Raw genomic sequence first — 25,926 nt, 5'->3', positions numbered from 1 at the left:
AGAGATGGCCAACACAGACAAGAGAAATGGCAGTATTTCACAGGAGTAAAACCAAAAATCTTTGCCTGACAGTCTGTAATGGTTAAAATCAAGGCTTGAGACATTTAATCAAATAGAGCAGCAAATAATGGAGTGCTATTTTGTCAAATATTTCTTGTTTAGTTCTGTTGCAGTACTGATACTTAACTCCATCACATAACAAAATATTCGATAAAAATCAACATTCTTGTGATAGATATTTGATAGCATGTGAACTAATTTTTCGTAAGTAATTTAAAATTCTGTTCTACTTTTTTGTTGAATCTTTTGTGCTTATGAATCAGGTAGAAGGTAGTATTTCAGTAACTAAATGATTTTCTGTGCTAACACTATCACCCGATATCAGGTCCAGCACAGTCCAAGCATAGATTATTCCACACCCTGATTTACCTTGCAAAAGAAATGGAGAAATTTTACATGTAAAACCTATGATGTATTTACATGATATATGTGAATTTGCATAAAAGTACTGTAGTTTTTCGACCTGAAGATGGTTTTCTCCCAGGACAGCCTAGGTAGACATGACAAATTTGTCAAAATTTGTCAGACAATAACCACCCGAAACAAAAGAGAGTCTAACCATCTCCAAATGACATCTAGTGGCATGACCATCAGTGTATCCCCTACAATCATATCCATTGACCAGAACAAAACCAGCCATATTAATGCTGTGGTTTCAACAGCAGCTTAGAGTCTAGATGAAACATTTATACAGAGACCAATATCCCGTCAACAAGTCACCCTTTAATTACAAGTGCACAGTACACTGGCTGTGGGCAGCTGGCTCAGAGGTAGTCCCAGAAATCAGGAATCTCCTGTTTATATCAGTCAGCCAGGGCTCCCTGATTAGCCCAGGTTAACAACCCAATCAAGGATCTCACAGTCAATAAGATCCACCTCGTTGTAGTCACTATCCTGGGAATGCTGCAGTACCCTTGAGTTCCTAAAGCCTGTCCACCTTCTACAAGGCACAAATTTAACTTTTGTGTCCTGGTTTTCGGTTACCTAGATGAGTGCAGCTCCAATAACACTCAGGAGCTCGACATAATCCAAGACAAAACTTTATGTTTGATCAGTGCCAGCTCTGCTACCTTCACCATTCACTTCCTCCATCACAGCATAGTTCACTATCTATTAAATGTACTGCAACAAGCCTCCTTCAATGGCACCCTCCAAACCCATGACCTCTGCCACCTAGAAGGTCTAGGGTAGCAGATCCTGACTTGGAATTACTGTGATGATCCTTCAATGTTGTTGGGTCAAAATCCTGGAACTCCCATCCTAATTGTACTGGTCAGCATAGTTGCTCTGTTTAGATTGCAATCTTTCAAGATGTCTTACCACCCCCCACCCTCTGTATGGCAATTAGAATGGGAAATAATCAATCCTGGGATTATTCTGGTGCAGAAATCGGTCCAGGTGGGACGCTCTTCGGAACATTCGTGCCGACTCGCTAGGCTAAATGGCCTCTTCTGCATTTCTATGATTCTACTGGTGACTCTTTGGTCAAGTACTCTTAAATATCCTATATTAAAGTATTATGGACAAATTAAAGTATTATGTAGCTCATTAAACTTGTCCACTTACCTGCTTTCTTGCTATATCAATGTGTTTTTTGAAGTAACTACCTCTGATTGTTCTGTTTTCAGGTTAATCTAAGTATTAAAGTTATTGAAAGAGACATCTCATTCATTATATATATTTATAAAATATGTACTTTCTGTTATTTGATACCTTCAATGTCCAGAGTAACTGAAATGTGGTGCATGTCATTGCTGCATGTTATCAATCATATTTTAGATTTTGTTCATTTATTTCCCAGGTGGAAAAAGGTTTTGATCAGAATGGTATTGTAATTGGATTCACAGCTATACTTGTTTACTCTGGAAGAAAGGAGCTTCCATATTTGTGTACAATTCAGATCAATCAGTGATTTTGCAACCTTAGATTTAATGTTTTTTTTAGCCAAGGTAAAGACTAGCTTAGATCTCTACAGTATGGAATCAAGCTCTTCGGCACAACAAGTCCACATCGACCCTCCGAAGAGTAACCCTCCCAGACCCATTCCCCTACTTTTATCCCTGACTAACACACCTAACATTCTGGGCAATTTAGCATGGCCAATTCATCTGACCTGCACATCTTTGGATTGTGGGAGGAAACTGGACCACCAGAAGAAACCCAAGCAGACACGTGGATAATGTGAAAACTCCACACAGAGGCAGCCTGAGGCAGGAAATGAACCCGTGACTCTGGTGCTGTGAGGCAGCAATGTTAACCCCTTAGCCACTGTGCTGCCCATTGGGTAAAGATTGAGTTGTGGTTTGGTCTGCTTCTCTCAGTTCTTCTGACTGAATTTGATTTCTGGAATTTCTGTAACTCTAAGAAATAGAACATTTACTCATAGCATGAAAAGTTCATTTTATGACACTAGAGAAAACTGTGTGAGATATCAGAAGCAGCTTTGGCTGCTGGGGGTGTGATGGGGCTACCTTTAGAGTATGAAAATGAATTATTGTGCTTTGGTAAAAATCCTGGTCAGTGTAATGCTGTTGGCTGTCCATGTCATGCATGGTGATATAAGGGAGGATGTTATTGCCTTTAAATAAGCTAGAAAGCAACGGAAATGTTGCAAAACAAAGAAAATTTCTTGAATGAAAAAGTGATTGAGAGAGTAGGGAATAATCCCATTGAACTCTAAGAAAAAGAAAACAGCAGAGAATATAACTGCATCAAGAAAAAGCAGCCAGTGTCTTTGAGACAGAAGCACAGAAAGCAACCAGTAAATGGTTCGATTCTTTTAATGTTCTTTTTGTTTTCATGAGTAAAGCTCTCATATTGAAGAAAATAATGTACCAAGTCCAAAAGGATGTTAATGTTATTTAAATGGAGTTTATGTTCAATCAGCTTTGATAAAGGGAAACCAGTCAATTGAGACCCACCTGTAATAATGTTGCCTTGACACTTCATATGCGTTTACATTGGCACAGAGCCAGCATACATTGGTGAACTTGTTCGTTCAACTGTGGAGCTCATCAGGTTTGGTCAAAAGAATGTAAGACTTTGTGAAGTTAATTTCACAGACTCTGTGATAGAGTACTGTTTAATAGTGAGATTTTCTTTAAAATGTGTTTTATGTTGGGCAGGTGCAAACAATCGCAGTATGGCAGCAAGAAGTGGCAGATTTATGGCATATGTGCCAACAGTCTTCTGTGAACCTGAAACCTGGTGGCAGCTATGACCCAACCCAGTTCCCACTGACAGCTCACATACTTGAATCAGTGAACTTTCAGTTGCTAAATCTGTCACATTTAACATTGAAAAGATGGGCATCCAGCAGAAATACCAAGTGAGCTATTTATATGAATGAAATAAATAAAAATGCTCTCAAATGAATGAACTTCTGGTTGACCTGTCGAAGGAATTTGAAATAAAAAGAAACAAATGGATTTGGTGCTAAATCTTTAGTTATTAGACAAGGCTGTTGATGCATTTTTCAGATAAAAGCTGTTGAAGCAAGAAACTCAGCAGTTTCACTGATTCTTGGAGATAAGGGCAAGCCATGCTGTAGATTTTTTTTGGATTAAACATGTCTCACTCGCTTTCATATCTCTATTCATCCATGTTTTAGTCTGAGTCAACAGTGTACCTGCTACGGGTGAACAATTTTCACCACAGTAAGCTTCACAGCTTGGAATTGAATAATTCCGTCTTCAAATTCACCTAATGTTTCAGATTTATGTGTTTCTGTCACATTCTTGATGATTTATTGTCTGCTCTGTTTGGTACTGCAGTGTTTAACAGCATTGTAGTTTCTAGATTTGTGTAAACTTCAGCAAATGTTACATCAGTGATTTTTGCAGTCTTATATTTGACCTTTTCTTTTAAACCAAGATAAAAATGTGTAGAAAGGTTGGATTGTGACTTAGTCTGCTTTACTCAGTTCTTCTAACTGAAATTAATTTCTGGAATTCTGTAGATCTAATTAAGAAGTAAAATAACGTTTGCTTATAGCATGAAACGTACATTTACTGATACTATGCTGCCATTGTCCCAGAGGACAGATTTGTATACAAGTTCTACATCGAGCTTGCAAATTGTGCAAATGTCTGGTTGCCTTCCACACCCTTGACCTCTACCACTTGGTGGGACAAGGGACACAGCAAGCACATGCAAATTCTCTTTGAAGTTACACAACACCCTGACTCCGAGCTGTGAAATTGTTCCTTCTCTGTCAGTGGGTCAAAATCCAAGAAATCCCTTCCTGACAGTACTGTGGGTATATCTAAATCAGAAGATGGCTGAGCACCACAAGGATAATGTCAAAATTACAGTTCCACTCAAAATAACACGTTAAACCAATGATAGTTAGCTTTACTGAATTCTTCGTGATTAACTTTTTTTTATAACCAATCTTTTCAAAGTGCATAGAGTTTAGTGGAATCACATCTATACTTTAAAAAAAAATCATAGAATCATACAGTACAGAAGAGGCCTGTTGGGTCTGTACTGCCCATCTGTGCTATACTTTCGGGTACTACCTACACAAGTCCCACTTTCCCACAAGCTGGTTGTCTTAAATATTATGGTACTTCAGTTGTTCATCCATGAACGTTTTTATGGTTGTGAGATTACCCACCTCACCTACCCTCCCAGGCAGTGCACTCTGACCCTAATCACCTTCTGGGTGAAAACAGGTTTCCTCCACTCCCCTCTGAATTTCCTGCTTTTCACTTTACAAGTGTGTCTCCTTGTTCTTGACCCTTCAACCAAGGGGAACAGCTGCTTTCTATCCACCTTGTCTGTGCCCCTCATAATTTTTTTACAGGTCTAGCAGGTCTCATCTAAACCATCACTGCTCCAAAGAAAACAACCTGAGCTTAAACAACATCTCGTCAGAGCTGAAATGTTCCATCCCAGATACATCTTGGTGAATATCCACTGTACCCCTTCCAATGCATCCTCCCTATAGTGCCAAGACCAGAACTATGCAGAGTACTCCAGTAAGACCCAGCCAGAGTTCTGTACAGCTTCAACATGATCTCCTTATTCTTATAATCTAACCTTTGACTGATAAAGGCAAGCAATCCCTATGTCTTCTTAATTAATCTGTTCAGCTGTCCAGTCATCTTAAGAGATCTGTCAACAAGAACCCCACATTCCCTCTATTTGTCTACCTTCCCAGTGTCCTGCAATTCATTGAATACTCCCTTATCTTGTTATTTCTTCCAAACAGAATCACCTTAAGGTTAAATTCCATCTCACACTGATCTGCCTAACTAGCCAATTTGTTTTTGTATCCTCCTGCAATCTAAGACCTTCCTCCTCACTGTTAACCACACTGCCAAACTTTGTGTCACCTGTATAGTTATTTATTGTCCATCCCACATTCTCATCTGCATCATTTATGAATATCACAAACAATGATGGATCTGGGATATGGATGACACTGGCTGGGCCAGCAATTATTCCCATTTCTAATTATCTAGAGGGCAGTTAAGAGTCAATCGCATTGCTGTGGGTCCAGAATTACATGTAAGCCAGACAGTCCTTTGTGTATACTTTGCATTGCTCGTACGTTAGAGTCATAGAGATGTACAGCATGGAAAGAGACCCTTTGGTCTAACCCATCCATGCCGACTAAATCTCCTACACCAATCCTAGTCCCACTTGCCAGCATTTGTACCATATCCCTTTCAACCCTTCCTCTACTGATGTACCCATTCAAATGTCTTTTAAATGTTGTAGTTGTACCAGCCTCCACCACTTCCTCTAGCAGCTCATTCCATACATGCACCACCCTCTGCGTGAAAAAGTTGTCCCTTAGGTCCCTTTTAAATCTTTCCCGTCTCACCTTAAACCTATGCCCTCTAGTTCTGGACTCCCCGCCCTGAGGAAAAGGTTCCTGATGAAACGTTGATTTTACTGCTCCTCGGATGCTGCCTGAACTGCTGTGCTCTTCCAGCACCACTAATCCAGAATCTGGTTGCCAGCATCTGCAGTCATTGTTTTTACTTTGTCTATTTACCCTATCCATATCCCTCATGATTTTATTAACTTCTGTAAGTCACCCCCTCATATGTTGGAATTCTCTTTGTGTCTCGAGCTCCAAGGATCAGTTAACTATTTGTCAGATTTTATTTGCTATTAGGAATGAGCAGTAGTTCTATTTCGGTGGAGATTACAATAAAAATGCCAACAGAATGGAAGTTTCTTCAACTTAGCCCTCTGTGAATGCACCCCCTTTGTTAAAATTATGACTTGAAACTGACGTCCTCAACCAAGATGTTTAATGGCTACACCTTTTATTCCAGGAAGAAACAAGAAATTAATAAAATGTTTGATGTAATACATGGACCATGTTGTTCACTATAAAATATCTGCTTCTTTGAGGCCTAAGATTTGACATGGAACTAAATTGATGACTGTGGGCCTAGTCAGAGTGGAATATCAAGCAGGACCTGCCAATACCAGTTTTTTTTTGCATTGAAGATGTTTAAATAGTAACTTCTATTTGGTCAAGAGTGTAAAAGTGTTATGTTCCTCATTAGGAAGCTTGTGACATGCCAGGATGACAGACCTTCATCAAAACTCTTTCTTTTATGTCATCTACTGATAGGTTTAATGGATTTTAGATGTGCCTTTTGTTGCATATCTCAAGAAATAGAAGGGAAATTTTGAAGTGAAACTTTGAATTTTCTTATTGCTGCAATGGTTAGACTTAAACCTAAGGAAGCTCCATGAGGTTAGTTCATGCCTGCTGCCAAAAATGTCTTCCAACTGTGAAGCAGTTTGGAGGCAGGTGGTCAATAACGCTGTTTTAAGGTGATTTTGTGACCTCACTGGCCCTTGGTCACTTGCTGATGCTGCTGTTTCAATCAGGCTACCTTCCCTTAGACAGGCTAGAGGGCCATTGAAGCCAAAGTCTTCAGTCTCCAATAATGGCAGCAATGAGCATGCCGGATCATAATTGCTGCCAACTCCAATCCAGCTCAGGGTAATCCTTCCATTGTGTTGGACTGGCCGGGATCAATTCTGTTCATTTCTTCGCTGTTGTGCAGACCAACCCTGCTAATCTGTGATCTGCCTCAATAGTGCCCAACTACCCATTGAGGCTGCCTTTTCTCTCGAGCTATAGGCTCTGCTTGGGAAGACAGCTTTGAGTGTATGTTTATTGACTTTGGAATGATGATGAATGCTCAGTCAATCACTTGGGAATCTACTAGCTGGCAGATCACTGAGCAAGTCTCCCTGTCTGCAAGGGCAGGCTCAGACCACCATTTGCTTGTGGTATTGGGGTCCTGTAGTCCATAGCAAAACACAGCCCAAACAATCTGCTTTTTGTGATGACATTTGGTTGGGACAGAAGAGGGTTCCTGTAATAAAGAAAATGCAGTTTAATGAAATGTTAGACATTATTTATTAATTATTTGGAAGATTTGTTAATTATTCACGAATCTCTTATGAGTTTAGCTTGCCAAATTGGTATGTTACTGTTGTTGCATTTTTATACATCGAATTCATTTGCTTCAAAATGTTATCTATTGCAAAGCTTGGAGCCAAGGTGGGTGGTTTGTAGAGACTGAACTATTGTATATGGAACAACTTTTAGAATACTGCTGACAATTCTGGTCGCCCTCCTGTAGGAAGGATGATGTTAAACCTGAGAGGGTGCAGAAAGGATTTACAAGGATGTTGTCAGGTCTGAAGGGGTTGCATTATAGGGAAAGGCTAAATAGGCTGGGGCATTTTTCCCCTGGATCATTGGAGGCTGAGGGGTGACCTTAAAGGTATCTTAAGAGTGAATAGCCAAGGTCTTTTTCCTCTGGTGGGCAAGTCCAAAACTAGATAGTATAGTTTTAAGGTGAGAAGGGAAAAATTTAAAAGGGATCTGAGGGGTAAATTGTCATGCAGAGGGTGGTGTGTGTATGGAATGAGCTGCCAGAAGAAGTGGTGGAGGCTGGTACAATTGCAGCATTTGAAAGGCATCTGGATGGGTATATGAATCAGAATGGTTTGGAGGGATATGGGCCAAATGCTGGCAAATGGGACTAGGTAAGTTTGGGATGTCTGGTTGGCGTGGACGAGTTGGACTGTGCTGTATTATCACTTTGTGAAGTTTAGAAATTTCTTTAAGTTCAGGATGAAATTATATTATGAGTGCAAGTTCTTTTGCATATTTTACTTATAATGGAGATTGCATTCTCAACTTCATCATGACTTGTTTAACCCTATTTTTTTCTGGTCCTGCTTGTTGAAGGCTAGCATCTGTAATGGTTCACTCAGGAGGAGGCCATGTCAATTACTAATCCCAGTATTAGTATGTATTTAGTGTTGTTTCATGTTCAACTACAACTACAAACAATGGTCAACATTTAAGAAGCTGATGATTGTAAGTACTGCAGGCAAATTAAATGTGAAAATGGCTATTAAGCAAGATCTGATCATCCTTGACAAGAAAGTACTTCAATGGATTTCTAGAATGCCATTTGAACTGAGCTTACCTTTTGTCTTTCAGACACATACTGGAGAGAAAGAAAAAATTTGTCCATATTGTGGCCAGAAGTTTGCTAGCAATGGAACGTTGCGTGTGCACATTCGAAGCCACACAGGTACACATTGGCATATTTGGGGATTGTCACCTACCTTAGTTGTTACTTTTATTTAGGGTGTGGGGTACAGTGAGCTGCCAATTTGACATAGTGGACTATGAAATGTTCACCGATGAGTTTGCAATACGTTCTAACGAAAAAGCACGGTTTTCAACCTTGGTTGCACTAAAATGGCAGAAATGATGATTGGAGAGGATGTGTGTTTTATTAATGCTGAGGAAAATCAGACTAATCTGTATTTGCTGCTGTCAGCTGAGGAATGAATTCCATTCCAGTGCCCTAGTAACAACAATACATCACCCTAGCTGACTAAATTTTGAAGCAATTACAGCGACTTTGACTTTTTTATTTTTCTATATGTATCATAGTACAAGAGTTCTCAGTTATTTTACTTCTGAGGCTCCCTCCTACGTTACAAATATTCCATAGATCTCTACTAAAACTGAAGTATTTTTCTTGTATAAAAATAATTACGCAATTAAACATTAAGGTTTATACTTTGCTTTACTGACTAATTTGGTTCACCTTGCTGATACCACTCACCTAGTTTAAAAACTAGCAGTAAATTCGCGCACAAGAAGATTCCAAAGTGCTCAGAGCAAAGTGTGCAGAGGACATCGAAAATCTGCAGAGCTATAGAGATAGGTTAAGACAGTGGACAAGAGTCTGGCAGATGGAGTACACTTATGTTAAATGTGGGGTAATCTATTTTGATAGGGCTAACAGCAAAATGGACTATTATTTAAAGGGTGAGTAATTGCAGCATGCTGCTGTGCTGAGGGACCTGGGTGCCCTTGTGCATGAATCATAAAATATTGGTTTGCAGGTGCAGCAGGTAATTAAGAAGGCAAATGGAATATTGTCCTTCTTTGCTAGAGGACTGGAGTTTAAAAATAGGGAAGTTTAAATGCAGTGGTATAGTGTGCTGGTGAGACTAAAGTACCTGGAATGCTTTGTACAGTTTTGGTCTCCTTGAGAAAGAATGTACTGGCACTGAAATGGGTTCGCTAGGTTGATTCTGGCATCGAGGAGTTGGCTTATGAGCAGAGATTGAGTAGAATGGGATTATGTTCATTGGAATGTAGAAAAATGAGGGGGAGAGTCTTACAGAAACATATAAAACAATGAAGGGAATAGACAAGATAGAAGCAGGGAAAATGTTTCCACTGGCGAGTGAAACTAGAACTAGAGGGCATAGCCTCAAAATAAGTGGGGTTAGATTTAGGAGTGACTTGAAGAGAAACTTCTTCACCCAAAGGCTTGTGAATCTGTGAAATTCCCTGCTCAGTGAAGCAACTGAGGTATCCTCATTGAATGTTTTTAAGGCAAAGGTAGATTTTTGAACAGTAAAGGAAGTAAGGGTTATGGTTCATGGTCAGGTAGGTAGGACTGAGTCCATTATAAAGATCAGCCATGATCTTACTGAATAGTGGAGCAGACTTGAGGGGCCTATTTCTTATGGTTTTATGTTCAGTCAGAGGGATCTCCATACACATGTATCTATGTTTCAGGCTCATGTCTTTATATAATATGGGGTTTCTTTTATCGATAAACTATCCACCCCTCATGTGAGTTCTATTCCTGTAACTCAGCTCTGAGCAGCGATGCCAACAGACTGTTTGATTAGCCAGTTCTGCCATTCTTGGCTAGTATGTAACAGGCAAATCAAATGCTGAAAACAGCCAAAACACTGTGGATACTTCTTGGCCCATTAGCCCACAAACTGTTGTGCAATTTACCATTTAAACATTGTGGACTGGAGAGTGCATTCTGTTTGGGGTCCTACTGGGAAACAACCAACTGTCAATTGTCACTAACAGATCTGAGGGAGGAGAAGGCACGCGTTCTCCCTCCTGACCATCTGTAACAAGGCAACAGCACTTTAATTTACTTCTCGTTCTTGTCTTATGTTTCTCCCTGTGCCGGATGTTTGGAATTTATGGATGTATGCTCCCAGCGCGTGCCAGGGATACCACAGCATCATTGTTAATGCACTGGACACCTTCATTTAGATGCCATTGCCAAAGTGCCATTAAACCCCAGTTGAAAGGCCCAAATATTAATGAGAGTGCAACCGTTCAGAGAAGCCAGGCAGTACACATGATGACTTTCTTGGTCTTATTAGAGTCATAGAGATATACTGCATGGAAACAGGCCCTTCGGTCCAACCTGTCCATGCCGACCAGATATCCCAACCCAATCTAGTCCCACCTGTCAGCACCCATTCCTATTCATTTACCCATCCAAATGCCTCTTAAATATTGCAATTGTACCAGCCTCCACCACTTCCTCTGGCAGCTCATTCCATACACGTACCTCCCTCTGTGTGAAAAAGTTCCCCTTAGGTCTCTTTTATATTTTTCCCCTCTCACCCTAAACCTATGCCCTCTAGTTCTGGACTCCCCAACCCAGGGAAAAGAGTTTGCCTATTTATCCTATCCATGCCCCTCATAATTTTGTAAACTTTGATAAGGTCACCCCTCAGCCTCCAACGCTCCAGGGAAAACAGCCCCAGCCTGTTCAGCCTCTCCCTATAGCTCAAATCCGCCAACCCTGGCAACATCCTTGTAAATCTTTTCTGAACTCTTTCATGTTTCGCAACATCTTTCCGATCGGAAGGAGACCAGAATTGCACGCAATATTCCAACAGTGGCCTAACCACTTTCCTGTACAGCCACAACATGACCTCCCAACTCCTGTACTCAATACTCTGACCAATAAAGGAAAGCATACCAAACGCCTTCTTCACTATCCTATCTACCTGCGGCTCCACTTTCAAGGAGCTATGAACCTGCACTCCAAGGTCTCTTTGTTCAGCAATACTCCCTAGGACCTTACCATAAAGTGTCTTGCTGCAGACTTTTGCCTGCCTACCTACCAGCCTGTCAGTTAGTTTCACTGTGCATTTGGGGTGTCACGGTGGCTCAGTGGTTAGCACTGCTGCCTCATAGGGATCCAGGTTCGATTCCAGCTTTGGGCGACTATCTGTGTGGAGTTTACACATTCTCCCTGTGTCTGCGTGGGTTTCCTCCAGGTGCTCCGGTTTCCTCCCACAATCCAAAAATGTGCAGGTTAGGTGAATTGGCCATGCTAAATTGCCCATAGAGTTCAGGGATGTGTAAGTTAGGTACATTAGTCAGGGATAAATGTCGGGTAGGTGAATAGGTCTCTATGAGTTACTCTTCAGAGAGTTGGTGTGGACTTGTTCGGCTGAAGGGTCTGTTTCCACATGGTAGGAATTCTATTTAAAAAATAAATCTGCTGGACAGGTATGTTCTCCATCAGCAGGAGGTAGTCAACCTGAACCATGTCAAGTAGGGTCCTCAGTGGTTTGTTGTGGAGAAAGCCTGGGGCCAGGCTCAGCCCAAGGAGGCTGCCTTTCATGCATCAAGAGAGGGCTATCCCTCAGTTTGTGAGGGAGAGAGGACATTCAAGTCTATGATCCAGGAGGATGGGGAAAATGGAGAGGTTGTTGTTGAGATGTATCGCTGAGTCTGGGGGACTGAGGAGACTTTCATTCCTGAAGAAGGGCTTATGCCCGAAACGTCTATTCTCCTGTTCCTCGGATGCTGCCTGGCCTGTTGTGTTTTTCCAGCACCACATTTTTCAAGACTGAGGACTGCGTCCCTCCTTGTGAACAAAAGAAACCAAACTTAATTATTGTCTTCTAGGCGCCTCCTACAGGAATTTGGGTCTATGCAGTGTTGCTTTGCAGGGAAATTCCACCTTGGCTGTACTCAGGCCTCAAGTTGAAACTTCTGATCAGTTTCTGAGGACCTGCATCTTTCCTGCTTAAGAATAGATTAAGACAAAGCAAGCCAGAGAGGGGAGACAGCAATTGGAATAAATGGTATAACATATTTCAATATCTCCCCAATATCATAGTTGCTAATAGTCCAATTTTGACCAAAGGACATTAGGCGAATGCTGAATGTTTCTGAGGCAAGTGTATTTTCTGGGTGTCATACAAACCAAACTTCAAGAACCCAATTTTCCTCTCTTGGGATGTGACAAGAGAAGTGGTAACTTGGAGAAATAAATGGGTAGGTGGGCTTGGAGAGTTGCTTGCCTACTTTCTCAGAAAAATACAGTATTGAGAAGTACTTTCAGTCAGTCTTCCAGAAGAACAATTAGATTTCACCCTGATCTCATGGTTAAAGTCTTCTGTTACAAGCTTCTCAATTGAAAATTCAAACACAAACCCTTAAGTCTGAAATGCTGTTCAAATAGAACAGCTACAAAACCCAGTTGTAAAATAGTCATCAGTTTTCCCTAAAGCTTTTTCGTGCAACCAAGACTAGGAATTATCTGGAACCATTAGATTCCAATGTTCCTTTTTGTTGATATAAATGTGCTTGACATGTAATAATGTTTGGCGTACTTAAGCTTTGAAGAATTGTGGAAAATTGTTTTATTTCAAGTTTGTGAACTATCTAGAGTGGTTCCTTTAAAAGAAGGAATTGAAAGTTTACTGTGGACATTAGAGATTTGTTTTAACATGGCTGGTGGCTTACAGAGGCTTTCGTTTTATCTGGTTCAGCTGGAGGAAAGCTTGCTAAAAACCAGCTGAGTTGGAGAGTCTTCATAACAAAGTTAATCTAAGTTGAATGATTATAGAGATGCATGATTGTCGCGAGTGTGCCAGCTTTCCATCTCATCACCGAGATTTGTGATGTAATGCTGGGAACCATGTAATGAGGTCCTGTAGATGTTTTTATTCTGTGATTTCTGATTTGTTAGTCACAAAAAGGAAGTTTTTGAAAAAAAGACTGTTATTGTAGTTCCATGATAATCTGGCCAGTCTCATTTTACAGCTTCATAACCTGCCGTCAGTGTTTCTCAACTTGAGTTTTTTTTTTCCTCTTATTCAAGATTCCAGTCAATACCCATCTTCAATGGCTTGACTCAGTAGCTTGTTGGCCTTCCAACACCATTTCCCATTCCTCTACTCTATTCTTGGTATGTTGCCACCACTGCAGAAGCTGGTAAAGTGGGGCCTCCTTCCAATTTTGATATGGATCAAAGTTCTAGGGCTGCCATGATTAAAATCATAAGAGTTCTGTTTTGTCCCAATGAAATCTACTTTATAACCATCCCTTGGGCTAGACGCGATGGGAATATTACAAATATTGTTATAATTTTTGTATGAAGATCAGAAAGAGTATACTTGTGAGAGAGGTTGTGCTGGTCTGATAGGAAGTGTTGAATAAAGACTCCCAAGACCACGCCTTGGACTCCATTGATTTCGATCCTGTGCATTTCCTCAAGGCAATTAGAAGTGTCCAATAAACGCTGCCCTTGTCACTGATTATCATAACCTATAATCATACAGAATAAAGGGAAAACAGGAAATGTTTTGCTGGCAACTGAAAATGAAAAAAACTAAACAGGACCTAGTAAGAAATTAACAAAAAGCATTTTGCTAGGTTAAATATTTTGGCTGATGCAGAAAGTCAAATTTAAAACTGATATCTGCAATGTTTTATACACAGAGCACGAAGAAAGAAATATTGAGATGATTAGATTTGAATTATTTGATTAATAAATGTTTCTCTCGTTACATTTAAGCATAAAGCATGTTGCCAGCCATGAGGAGGAATTTTAGCTGTGAAGATTGGATAAGCTGAGGCTATTTTCTTTAGGCCCAAATAGATTGAATAGAGAAGATGAATCCCCTTAGCAGATCAATCAATCACTGAGGGCATAGACTTAACATATTTGACACAAGATTTAAAGGGGAATAAAGAAAAATATTTTTCGTCAAGTGGGCGTTAGAAGTTTGGAACTCAGTTTCTGAAAAGGTGGTAGGAGCAGGAAACACCACTTCTCTTAGAAGTGCTTGAAAATGCTTTTGAAGTGTCATTACCTATAGAGCCACAGACCAAGAACTGCTAAGTGGAATTTTGCCAGAAAGCTCTCATTTACTTGCCCAGACACGGTGGGTTAAATGACCTCCTTCTGTGCTGGAAAGCTCCAGTGTTTCTATGATCATGTAGGTTTAGCTTGCGGAGAGAAACCAGGAAATGAGGAGCCTTTGGCAGCATTCGAGTCTGCATGACTTTCCATCCAGTGAAGTGTTCCATCACACGCATGTGATCCTGCCTGTCCATTATATGTTTAACTCAGATGATCTGATATGTTTCGTACATAATGAGAGTAAAATACGCTCTGCTAACACAGAGAATAGGAACCATCAGCGGATGACCCACTTGCTGCACAGTGGGGGTTAGTCTGTAACTGTATGCTTGGCTGGTTCTGTATGCGTTAGACATTGGTTAGTTTTTTTAAAATAAAGCTGGTCCCAGTGAAAAACATTGGACCACAGCAATTGTCAGAAATTATTATAGGTAACAAAGCTATAGAGGGTTTTCTGTCCATTAAACTTTATGTCCACTCTATACTGAGCATTAAGATTCAAAGTTCTATGTGGGGGGTAGGAATACAGAATACAGACTGGTAAAAATTCTCTTCAATCATGGTTAAATTTTTGAATGTGCTGGTTAGGCCATATGTAAAGAATTGCATTCCTTTTTTGACACCAGGCCACAAGCAAGTGTACTTTCAGTAGAAGGGGTATAGAAATAGAGAAACAAAACTTGATAACAATTCAAAGTAGATTGGCTGTGTATTAAGGAGGACTTCAGTAAAGTGCATCAAAAGATCAAGATTTGTAGGTGCCAGCGTTGGACTGGGGTGTACAAAGTTTAAAAATCACATAACACCAGGTTATAGTCCAACAGGTATATTTGGAAGCACCAGCTTTCGGAGCACTGCTCCTTCATCAGGTATTTGATTAGTGCAACCACCTGATGAAGCAGCAACACTCTGAAAGCTAGTACTTCCGATTAAACCTGTTGGACTATAACCTGGTGTTGTGTGAAAACTCAAATGATACAAATGGGATTATAGTTTTAAAGTTTAAATCAATTGTTAACACTGTGCCTCACAGCACCGGGGACCTGAGTTCGATTCCAGCCTCGGGCGACTGCCTATGTGGAGTTTGCAGCGTTTCAGCGTGGGATTCCTCCGGGTGCTCTGGTTTCCTCCCACAGTTCAAAGATGTGCAGTTAAGTGGGTTGGCCATGCTAAATTGTCCATTGTATCCTGGGACATGCAGACTTGGTGGGATAGCCATGGGAAATGCAGGGTAACAGGAATAGGTGTGGGTGGAATGTTCTTCGCAGGGTTGTTATGGACTTGATGGGCTGAATGGCCTGTTTCCACACTGAAGGGATTTAATGATTCTAGGAAACCAAGATCATAAAACGTGACTGGAAGTGGGTGATAAGTATGTGAGAGTAGAAAGCTCAGAAAATAAATCTCCATCCAGCGATAAATGTTTGGCATACTCAACTGAACAATGTTAGGTACAGACAAAAAAAATATTAGGGTCAATCAAAATTCAGTGAGATGTCATGATGAGTTAGTTATTGTGTGAAATAAATTAATTTTGACAAGTCAAGTGGACTTCCTTTGTTTATGAGTTTTTGTATGTTGTAATATTTAGTATAAGCCAGATATAAATCAAATGATGTCATCTATACTGTATGCACTCCATTCGGGAGCAGTCCCATCTGTGTAAACTCTTCACCTTCCCATTCTGATATTTGATCAATTTAACTATTGGCTTTACAGTTGCCACATCATTGGTATTATGCCAATGTAAATAGGTGGACTGGTGTATAAACATATTCACAGGCTGATTTCCCTTTGTGTGTCTCAAAGGATGTCAGTGTGTTGGTTGTAAGACAGTATATTAACATTCTATTCCCTGTCAGTCAGATTCACTCTCAAAGGTCTGAGTTGCTAAGCAGTATTAATTCTGGGTACACTGCAACTGATACCCACAATAGATATTCCCCAATCTCTTATGATTGTGATTCTCTAATGATGTCATGAGTTCTTTGCAATCCAATTATATTTAATTGACACATTTATATCAAAATTAATGTGCTCCAGTTACCTATTGAAAGTGATTATCACAGGAGTGACTTCAACATTAAGGGGCATTTTTTTTTCAAACAACACACAGGCAACCCTTTTATTGGTTTCATTTTAAAATATCAAAGTTTGCTCAATATTAGTGTACATTTGCAAGATATTCTTAAAGAGGTCAGTTTTCATTTAAATTTTTGATATGTGTTGGACCTTATAGAATGGTTCAGGCTGCATCAGCATTTGCAAATTCAACATGTGTATTTAATCTAATCTACCTAAACTGTACCATGGCCATTAGCCGCCACCAGTTGCTGAGATGAAAGCTGTTTACGTGTCCAATATAATGTTTCTAAACAAAATGACATCAGGCACCACAAATATGGGTGACTTCAGAAGTTCCATGTCTAATTGTGTTGCAGAAAATACGATAACAGTCTTTAATGCAGTATGGGGCCAGAGACAGAAGATTTGCTTTGTTCTGTTCAATTTTCATCCTCTTGTATTGGATACAGATCTTGAATAGTGCTCCTGGAAAGTTTTAACCGAGGATACAATATATGAATAAAACATTTGTATTTGACATCAGGCCATTTACACATCTTCTCTGTTCAGTGTGTGTTGTGTAGAACTATGATGTCTTCATCAGAAATGCCTGCTTCACGGGCAGAACAGTCATCCAGAAACCACTTTGGTGAAGGATCCATTGCAGTTTAACCACAACCTAATGCAAAACCCCTTTTACAAAGTACCTAGGCAGTCAGTATTTTAAAAATGATGTAAAAATTCTAACTTGGATGCGAGAACAGTGCTTTTTGGAGAAAGTGAGTTAGGAGTCGATGGTTTAATTATGTCTGCCAGTCCCAACCTGTACTTCACCGTTACACATTTAAGAGTGGTGCACATATTACATGGGCTATGTCGCATAACCAGTTTAACAGCTTAAACCGAGGCAAAGCTGGTCTGACTTCATGAAAATTGTGGGGTTTTAGAGGTGACTACCCCTTGACATAGGGATGGGTGGGTGTGCAATAGATTCTGGCCTCAGAAGCAGAGCATAGGTCACCGTGGAGGTGGGTCAGAGCCAAGATGGCCCAATTAGAAGGCTCCTCTCAATGATGTCCAATTGTATTAAAGGCTGTTAGGCCTTCAAGCCCTCAACTGCTCCCCAGGCCACCTCCATACCACTCATGCCCCCCATCTCAGAACCACCATTCCAACTGACAAGTCCCCCAACTAAGCCATAACTTATAACTCACAATTATATCTATGATCTGTGACCCCCATGCCCTCAATGTTAACTAATGGCAACTTCCATGCCTATTCACTGAGTAAAGACCCTGTATAGAGCCAATTGGCAATATATTCACATTGGCATGTGTGGAGCTGTTCAGAAATTTTAAACAGAACCAAGTCACACCCCTTTTTTGGGGAAAATAAAACTGCCTTTTGTACAACTGTTAACAAATAATGGTTCACAATTCCTCTGAGAGGCCATGAATCACATCTACAGGAGGCGCTGATTTGACATCATGTAAACTGTAGAGGACCAGGAGATGCTTACTCTTGAATTGAGTCGGTTAGATTGGGATTGCAGATCTGTGTTGTTATTCTAAAATTCCTCAGATTCGGTGCTCGTGAAAGCAATGAGGCATAGAGAGACCAGTGAACTACAGGCCAGTTAGTGTAACATAAGTAAGAAAAATGCTGGAATCTATTATTTAAACAATTTTTGCAATGCACCTGGAAAATACTGTCTGATTAGAACAAGTCAACGTGGTTTTTGCTGAAGGCAAATCCAAAGGGCCTAAAATACATGTCATACTTTGGAGCTCTGTTGTACTAATAATTTGGATTTGGGGTTATATTTAATTTCAGTGTAATAGCTTAAACCACATTCCCAGTTCCATTGCTGGGTCTGTGCTCTTGCTTATTCAAATTTTGGGGGGGAAATATACTGTCCAAATTCTCACTTGTTTACTAACATTTTACTGTTTTCACTAGAATTCAGAGCAGAATGTTTTTGAAAATTCTGGCAAGTGTCCGAAGACAGTGGAACTCTGGATTAAATCCTGATTTTTTTTTTAACTCGAATAAACTGAATTTTTACAAAATAAACCACATTGCAAGGAACAGGATGAGGGTAGTCACAGAAAAACTAAGTGCTTATATTTTCAATTTGTCTCTTGAGGCTAAAACTGATCTGTGGATTGATCGCCCATTAGAGTACATTAACTTGAGTTTCATTCCCATTGATTGCTCAGGTGGCAAGTCAAATGTCTCTGTTCATTTCCAAGTCAACCTTTGAGCTGTAATTCATTGAACTTCTAACTTATTTTTCCTGCTGTCAACATGTGGATTGCTTCTGCCACTTCAGCTTGATTAAACATGGCCCTTTTAAGAGTCTAAAATGACCAGAAGCAGTTTGGGAGAAACCTAATTTGAGATGTTCCAATTGGCTTACATGTTCATCACTACCATAAAGACTTATTTTAAAATTTTGCTTACAAATCATGAATTGCAAGTTTAACGCAATGAATTTTGGAATGTGGTGTATGTATGTGAAATAGGCTTACAAAACTTCACTTAAATGAAGGTAATTTCATTAAAATGGTCAGATTAAATAAAGAAATACCACATGGTGTTGGACCTTGAAAAGTGAATGGTATTAAGACTGTGGAGAATGGTGAGAAAGAGATACTGAGAGGTTTAGAAAAACTAGAGAAGGGGTAGAAAGAGACCATATAAAGTAAAACAGGAAGGAAGTGAATCAGGGAGTGGATTTAATTAAATGATCACTGACTTCGTACTATATCAATTTTCTTTACCTAAGTATTCAAAAGATAAAAAATATAAACAAAAGAACAGGAGTCAATCACAAGGCATGAGGACTTTTAAAAATATCATGGCTTAACAACGTTTGCTCACCTGATCCCCAAGTCCCTTAGTGTTTGAAAATCTAGCACAGCTAATTGTGAATATCGTACACTGACCATCTATTGCTCTCTGGAGTGGAGTATAGAGAAGTTTTAAATCCTTCTCAGTTCAAAGTCACCAAACTCTTACTCTGAGACTGTGCCTCTACTAATTGCCTCCACTAATCCTATGTATAAGAAGCAGCCTCTCACCATCTATCTTGTTAACCATCTAGGAACCAGTTCCGTTGTTGGCCAGGTTTCAATTGGCAAGAGCTTGGTGGATTCAGAAGGTGTTAATAATTACCTGCCTAAGGACCTCTGTAATCTGGGCTGTCCAACTGCATACCCCTACTCCTGAGACATCTGACCTTTCTTTCCTTAGTGTTCTTCCCCAACTAACTCTGCACTGGTCAAAAATGTAGCTGTACTGTTACTGCTTACTTACTGGGGGTAAATGGTCTTAATTAATGGCTGACAGAATTGTTGTTCAAAATCATAAATCAGAGTCAATGAAAGGACTGCTGAAGTTGAAAGGTTTTGTTGTTTCCCAGTTCCTTCGGGTTGGCTTGGTTACTCTGTTTAAATTTTAACACACATGACAGAGTTCATACTTCACTCAAATTCATGGGCAGTAGGGGAGTCACTGAGCAGAGGTGGAATCCTATTCCATGGAGAGATAATAGGGGCGATGTTTTCCCTCACAGGTGTGACCTGAATGACAGCAAAAATCTGGGAAAATATAGCGAAAAAGAACAAATCACATTCACAATGTCAAGAAAATACATTGTGATTTTATTTTCCCGCTCAAGTCTTAAATGGCTTCAGAACCTCACAATCGAGCAGGAGCTACCTTCTTTCTTTCTTTTACACCTCATTTCTAGTCGACCTCATGTTATTTCTAGGTCATTTCCAGTGAACCACTCCATCCCAGATGAAATTCCTGGCTTGTAAACTAGAGTGGGTATTTGGCAGCTGCAGCTCACTGATTGCATGTCGCTGTCATCATCCATCATCCCTGGGTGCTCCATGGACACGATCCTCATCGACCCTTTGACTGGATTGAATGGCCAACATGTCACTGGTGGTACTATGCTGTATGAATGTAGCATTGCATAATTGTGTCAGCAGCTTATATGGCAAATACAGTGCATATGCTTCGGGCAAATGGCATGTGCAAAAATCAAAGGCAGAAATGATGCATATGAGGGCTGAGGAGTTCCCCCAGTTAGCTCGTGCACTATTTCTGACACCCACACACTTTCACTCACTCACTCACTCAACTTACCGGGAGATTGTTGTAGCTGAAGTCCTGAATGGGACAGCTCAATGATCCGTGATCCCTGAGACTTTCTGCACTTAAGTGGTCAGTTGCTTATGAGAGATGAATGAAGCTTAGCCGTTGCAAATTCTTTCCTCCTTTTATCTTTTGGTCTCTAAAGAGACTGCTTATGTCTCACATTTGATTTGACTTGATTTAAGCTTTATTGTCATGTGTCCTTAAGTACAGAAGTTCAGGAGTACAGTGGAAAGTGTACAATGTTGCAAACACTGCGCCATCTTAAGGTGTAGGTTCGCGTAGTAACATAGAGAAACAAAGTTAAAAGTAAAGCATTACCATTGTTCTTAGTATAAGTAGAAAATAGGTGAGATGTAACCAGTCTGACCTAACTGGATGACTTCATGTATAACCACAAGACACATTTCAAACAGTACAAGTGAATGTATGTTTGCAGAAGTGAAAGATAATCTGCAAAGATGTACCCTCAGTAAATACTATTTTTCCTCTGCTTCCCACGATATTCAGGTATAGACCCCACATCCACAACTGGTATTAAGGGAGTTCTGTAGTTGGTTCTGTTGCCCTCAAAGACTTGGGCAGTTGTCCCAGGGGCAATTGAGCCTAGTTAGCCCAGGCGCTGAGAGAGTGCCCTGCCCAGATGCGTGTTTACCCTCTCCGCTTGGACATCTGAAGGCTTTGGCATTAGAGGCAAGAAGTGGGTAAAGGAACTGGGCCTACTGGAATGTCATGAGAACAAACTTTTCAAGTGGATTATGTGTATAGCCCTAACCACCTATGGGTACTTGCTGACACTACCCAGTCTCCCAAAGAGGACAAGGTACCTGGAGTGAAGCTGAAGTCCCTCACAACTTGTACTTTGTGAGAGACGCTGTGGTTACAGTGCTGGATTGCAGACCCGTGTGCACATCCAGCAGCCATGGAATGTGCTGGACCAAGGTCTCCATGGTGATCACCGGCCTTTCCTATAAACAGCCAGACACCACATTCCAGAGCTAATAGACAATAGATGCAGGAGTAGGCCATTCAGCCCTTCGAGCCTGCACCGCCATTCAATATGATCATGACTGATCATTCCCAATCAGTATCCTGTTCCAGCCTTATCTCCATAACCCTTGACTCCACTATCTTTAAGAGCTCTATCCAATTTTTCTTAAATGAATCCAGAGACTGGGCCTCCACTGCCCTCTGGGGCAGAGCATTCCACACAGCCACCACTCTCTGGGTGAAGTAGTTTCTCCTCATCTCTGTCCTAAATGGTCTACCCCGTATTTTTAAGTTGTGTCCTCTGGTTCGGCACTCCCCCATCAGCGGAAATATGTTTCTTCCTGCCAGAGTGTCCAATCCTTTCATAATCCTATACGTTTCAATCAGATCCCCTCTCAGTCTTCTAAACTCAAGGGTATACAAGCCCAGTCGCTTCAGTCTTTCCGTGTAAGGCAATCCTGCAATTCCAGGAATTGACCTCGTGAACCTACGCTGCACTCCCTCAATAGCCAGAATGTCTTTCCTCAAATTTGGAGACCAGAACTGTATACAGTACTCCAGGTGTGGTCTCACCAGGGCCCTGTACAGCTGCAGAAGCACCTCTTTGCTTCTATACTCAATTCCTCTTGTTATGGCTTGAGTAATGATAACATTAGTGTACTTGTCCATCCCTCATTCCTGCCTAATGAGTCTCTCTGGTCAACCTGCCTGGGCCTGTCTGTGCATTTTGATGAAGTCATTAATGGCTGAAACCATTAGGTTACCTTCTCCCTGGGTCTGTGCAGGCGCCTGGTCTCTGGCAGACCTTTGAGTGTTAGCGACCTGGAGCATTTCTTCCTCGACCAAGTAGCGGAGACCTGTCAGTAAATTCACCAGATTATGCTCCTTAGTGTAGAAAGAGCACCCACCATGGTGAACATCTCTGAGCTGGTGGTGAGTGCAGGTGAAGGCCTTACCAGTGCATCCTCTGAGGGTTGAGTGACTTCCTCCTTGGAAGTGGGGGTAGGAGTTGGAAGATCTCTACCATTGGCCTCCTCTTCACACATTCACTGTGTGCTGCTCATGCCTGCATGACGGAAGAGAGAGGATTAGTTTTGAAGGAGAGGTTAAAGCTTGTGCAGATGAAGGATGAGTTAAAACGAGTGGAAATGAGAAAGCAGCACAGCTCAATAAAGATTATTGGCTTGATTGGCCTTTGGAGCATTGCATACCACATGAGTGGTCGTTCTCTCTTCTGGCAAACATTTTCCTCATGGGATTTGGGGAGTTGGATGTCTGCCACCCTCTCAGTCCAGTTGTGTGCTAATCCCTTTGGCAGTGAGTCAAAGGAAGTGATTGAATTTGATGCAAGTGGATAAGTGTGCAATGGTAGAGTTTGCGTGAGTGGAAGTCCTGTGAGTGTGTGGTGGCCGAGTGAAGATGGTGGCATTTAGTCTTGCAAAATGTAGAAGGTCATTGAATGTTTCTGCAGTTCTGGGCTAGTGACCTGATTGCTGTCTTAGTGCACACTGATGATGTCTTGGAAGCATTACATTATGACACCATTCACTGAGTCAACGCACTGAAAATCCAGCCCTAATGTTCCCAGAATCACCAGAAAGATAAAAAGATTTAGTTGAACTGTCCAAAGTTCCAATTTGCATGACTGACAAACCCAGATTCAAACAAACAATCAAGTTTCTGAACTTCTCAAGAAAATAACTGGATTCTGAACATATTGTCTTTAATCAGTAGCAGTTGGAAATACGAGTTGCTAACTTATAACTTTACAATTTAAACTCTATCACTTCTTAAATTCTGCCCTCACAAATAGACAGGCTTATAAATATAAACTAGACATGGATATTAAGGGGAAAAAAAAGAGAAAAACAAATCAGGGAAACTATTTCAGTAACACCACACTCGACCACAGGATTCGAAGAGTTGCTTTTGTGGTGATTGCAATGGGGTCAGCCAGGTGGACAACATAGAATGAGTTTCCTGATTGGGGCTGTTAATGTGCTTCAATCAGGGAGCCCTGGCTGATAGATATAAACAGGAGTGTCAGAGGTTCTGTTCACACTGAGAGCTGGCTCTGAGGAAGCTGGTGACTCACCCATGTAAATAAAGCATGACTTGGTGACCGGATAATGGTCTCGAGTTATTTCAGCTTTATTTCCCTTCCTTTCAATTCCTCTGTTTGCTGTTGATAAAGATTGTTTGCATATTGACGTTTCTCACATACATTGGTTGAGAGTCTTTTCTACTCTCTTTAAAACCATTTTTTTTCTCCTTTAGTAGGACATTTGCAACAAAAGGTGTGAGAGAGAGTGAGTTCCTTTGCTTTCTTTTTGCAGACTAGGTAATTCTCTAAACTGGGTTTACACATGGCATGGTCACCTAGTCAGCAGCCAATCCAAACATTATTATTCTGCAGTTTTCCTCTAGTGCTGAAGCCAACTTCTTTGTGATGTCCGCTTTTGCTTTCATTCTTTCAGGTAAAATGCAACGTTGTGAACAAGTTGCAATGTCTTCCATTAAACATGATTTTTAACACCATCACTTTTGCACAGTCTCCTTGGTTTAAAGTAGAATCTTCCTTTCTCTTTAGTCCGCAGTTCAAACATAAAGGCATTGAAAAGTGGTGGTCTTTACAGGTAGCTTTCTGCTTTCTTGCTGGAGAAACATGTGCCTACCAGTAAAACATCAGTAATACCAGGAAAATGAATGTACTGATCATACTGGAGCTTCATTTTAAGGTATATCAGATGAGTTAGACCATCTCATTCACCAGTATTACTGGACATTTTTCCTCACTGGGAGACAAGTTGGATTAAATGTGTAATTTATGATAGAGAACAAAATAAGGAAATGTTTTTCATCACTTTTTCTTATTAATTCTATTTAATTTTTTTAACCAGTGTGTTTATATGTATATGCTTCACATGAGCCCCTCCCACCTGACTCACAACAAGTTTAATTTCCCAATAAAATGCATATACCAAAAAGTTGCAAGCTGCTAATAGTTTTAACATTCTTTTTATGATTGAGCACTTCTGCACATCTTAATATGCACTTCGCTTATTGCCAAATTTGTCGCTAATGTAAATGGCAACAATAAGAATCAAACAATTGGAAATGGTTATAGAACATGAATGGGCGTATGTTTTAGTCACTGTATCAAATGGTTGTGACTGCAGTTCAAACTGAGCATGCTCTGTAACATCTATATCCTTTTCGATGCGGAGACAGCCTGATCCTTTGAAGTAAACTTGTCTACCTTATGTTTATCAGTAGGTGAAGAAAAAAAAGAGAAAGAAATGAAAACAATGTGAGATTTCTGTCAGGGTAGGTCTCCAGTGTCTGTCCTGTGATCCCAACTGCCAACAAGCTGCTTGACATTATCTATATCTGCAAGAGATTAGCCTTCTCTTTGACCTGGTTTGTTGGGTATTCACAGCTGCCAGCCTCTGGGGAGTGGCTCGATCAAGCCCTGCTGTTTTGAAAGACGAATTTTAGGAAAAAAAGATGCTCTTTAATCTTTTATGTGCAGATTTTATATAATTGTTTAATAACTGGCATATGTCTTCCAAACCACTTCATCTGTAATGAGTGACCCTTTGGGGGGTGCCGGTTGGGTGAGGGGGTTGGTGGGAGACACAATTTTTTCCCCTTATGTGGAAAAAGGCAGAAACATTACCTAGAAATTAGGGCTGTTTGGGGGTAAGTGACTGAGCATATGGAAGGTTAGATCTAGATCTGGCATCTCTGCAGTCCATCAGTCAAACTTGAGCCTTTCAAATGACAATCAACAGTCATAAAGTCGACTGAAACTCAACAAAGCGACAGTTTTCTATAATCTGTTAACTGCAGAAAATTAAGCCAGCGTGTTATTCAAGCAAGTGAACTCTACCTACTGACCACTTCTCACAGATGTACAGCTGAAAAGTGGTGTGTGACCAGACACTATGTTTGCAATGCAAAAAATCAGTGGTATATTAAAGACAATACAGGACTCTTGTTACTTTGAGGAGAAATAATTTTAGAGGATATGGAGAAAGGTTTTTTTTAAATTCCCAAATATGTATCATAAACATCTAAACAATTCCAGATATTGAAAGACTAAGTAGTCCATTTAGATTGTCCAAATTAATTTAAG

At 40.5% G+C, this 25,926-nt stretch overlaps 1 protein-coding gene across 5 annotated transcripts in view; it reads left to right on the top strand.

Moving 5' to 3' along the window:
- The window catches only part of prdm5 (PR domain containing 5), a 338,261-nt gene that overhangs the window by 187,594 nt on the left and 124,741 nt on the right, over positions 1–25,926 (top strand). For all 5 annotated transcript variants that reach the window (XM_072590339.1, XM_072590428.1, XM_072590191.1 and 2 more), the window contains one exon: positions 8,558–8,651. In XM_072590339.1, the coding sequence (XP_072446440.1) occupies positions 8,558–8,651 (94 nt within the window). The remainder of the gene's footprint in view (positions 1–8,557; positions 8,652–25,926) is intronic.

This window comes from Chiloscyllium punctatum, chromosome 1 (assembly GCF_047496795.1).
Source record: "Chiloscyllium punctatum isolate Juve2018m chromosome 1, sChiPun1.3, whole genome shotgun sequence".
NCBI classification, from domain to species: Eukaryota; Metazoa; Chordata; class Chondrichthyes; order Orectolobiformes; family Hemiscylliidae; genus Chiloscyllium; species Chiloscyllium punctatum.
Note: the sequence above shows the minus strand (reverse complement) of the source record. Positions and strands in the feature narration are given on the sequence as shown.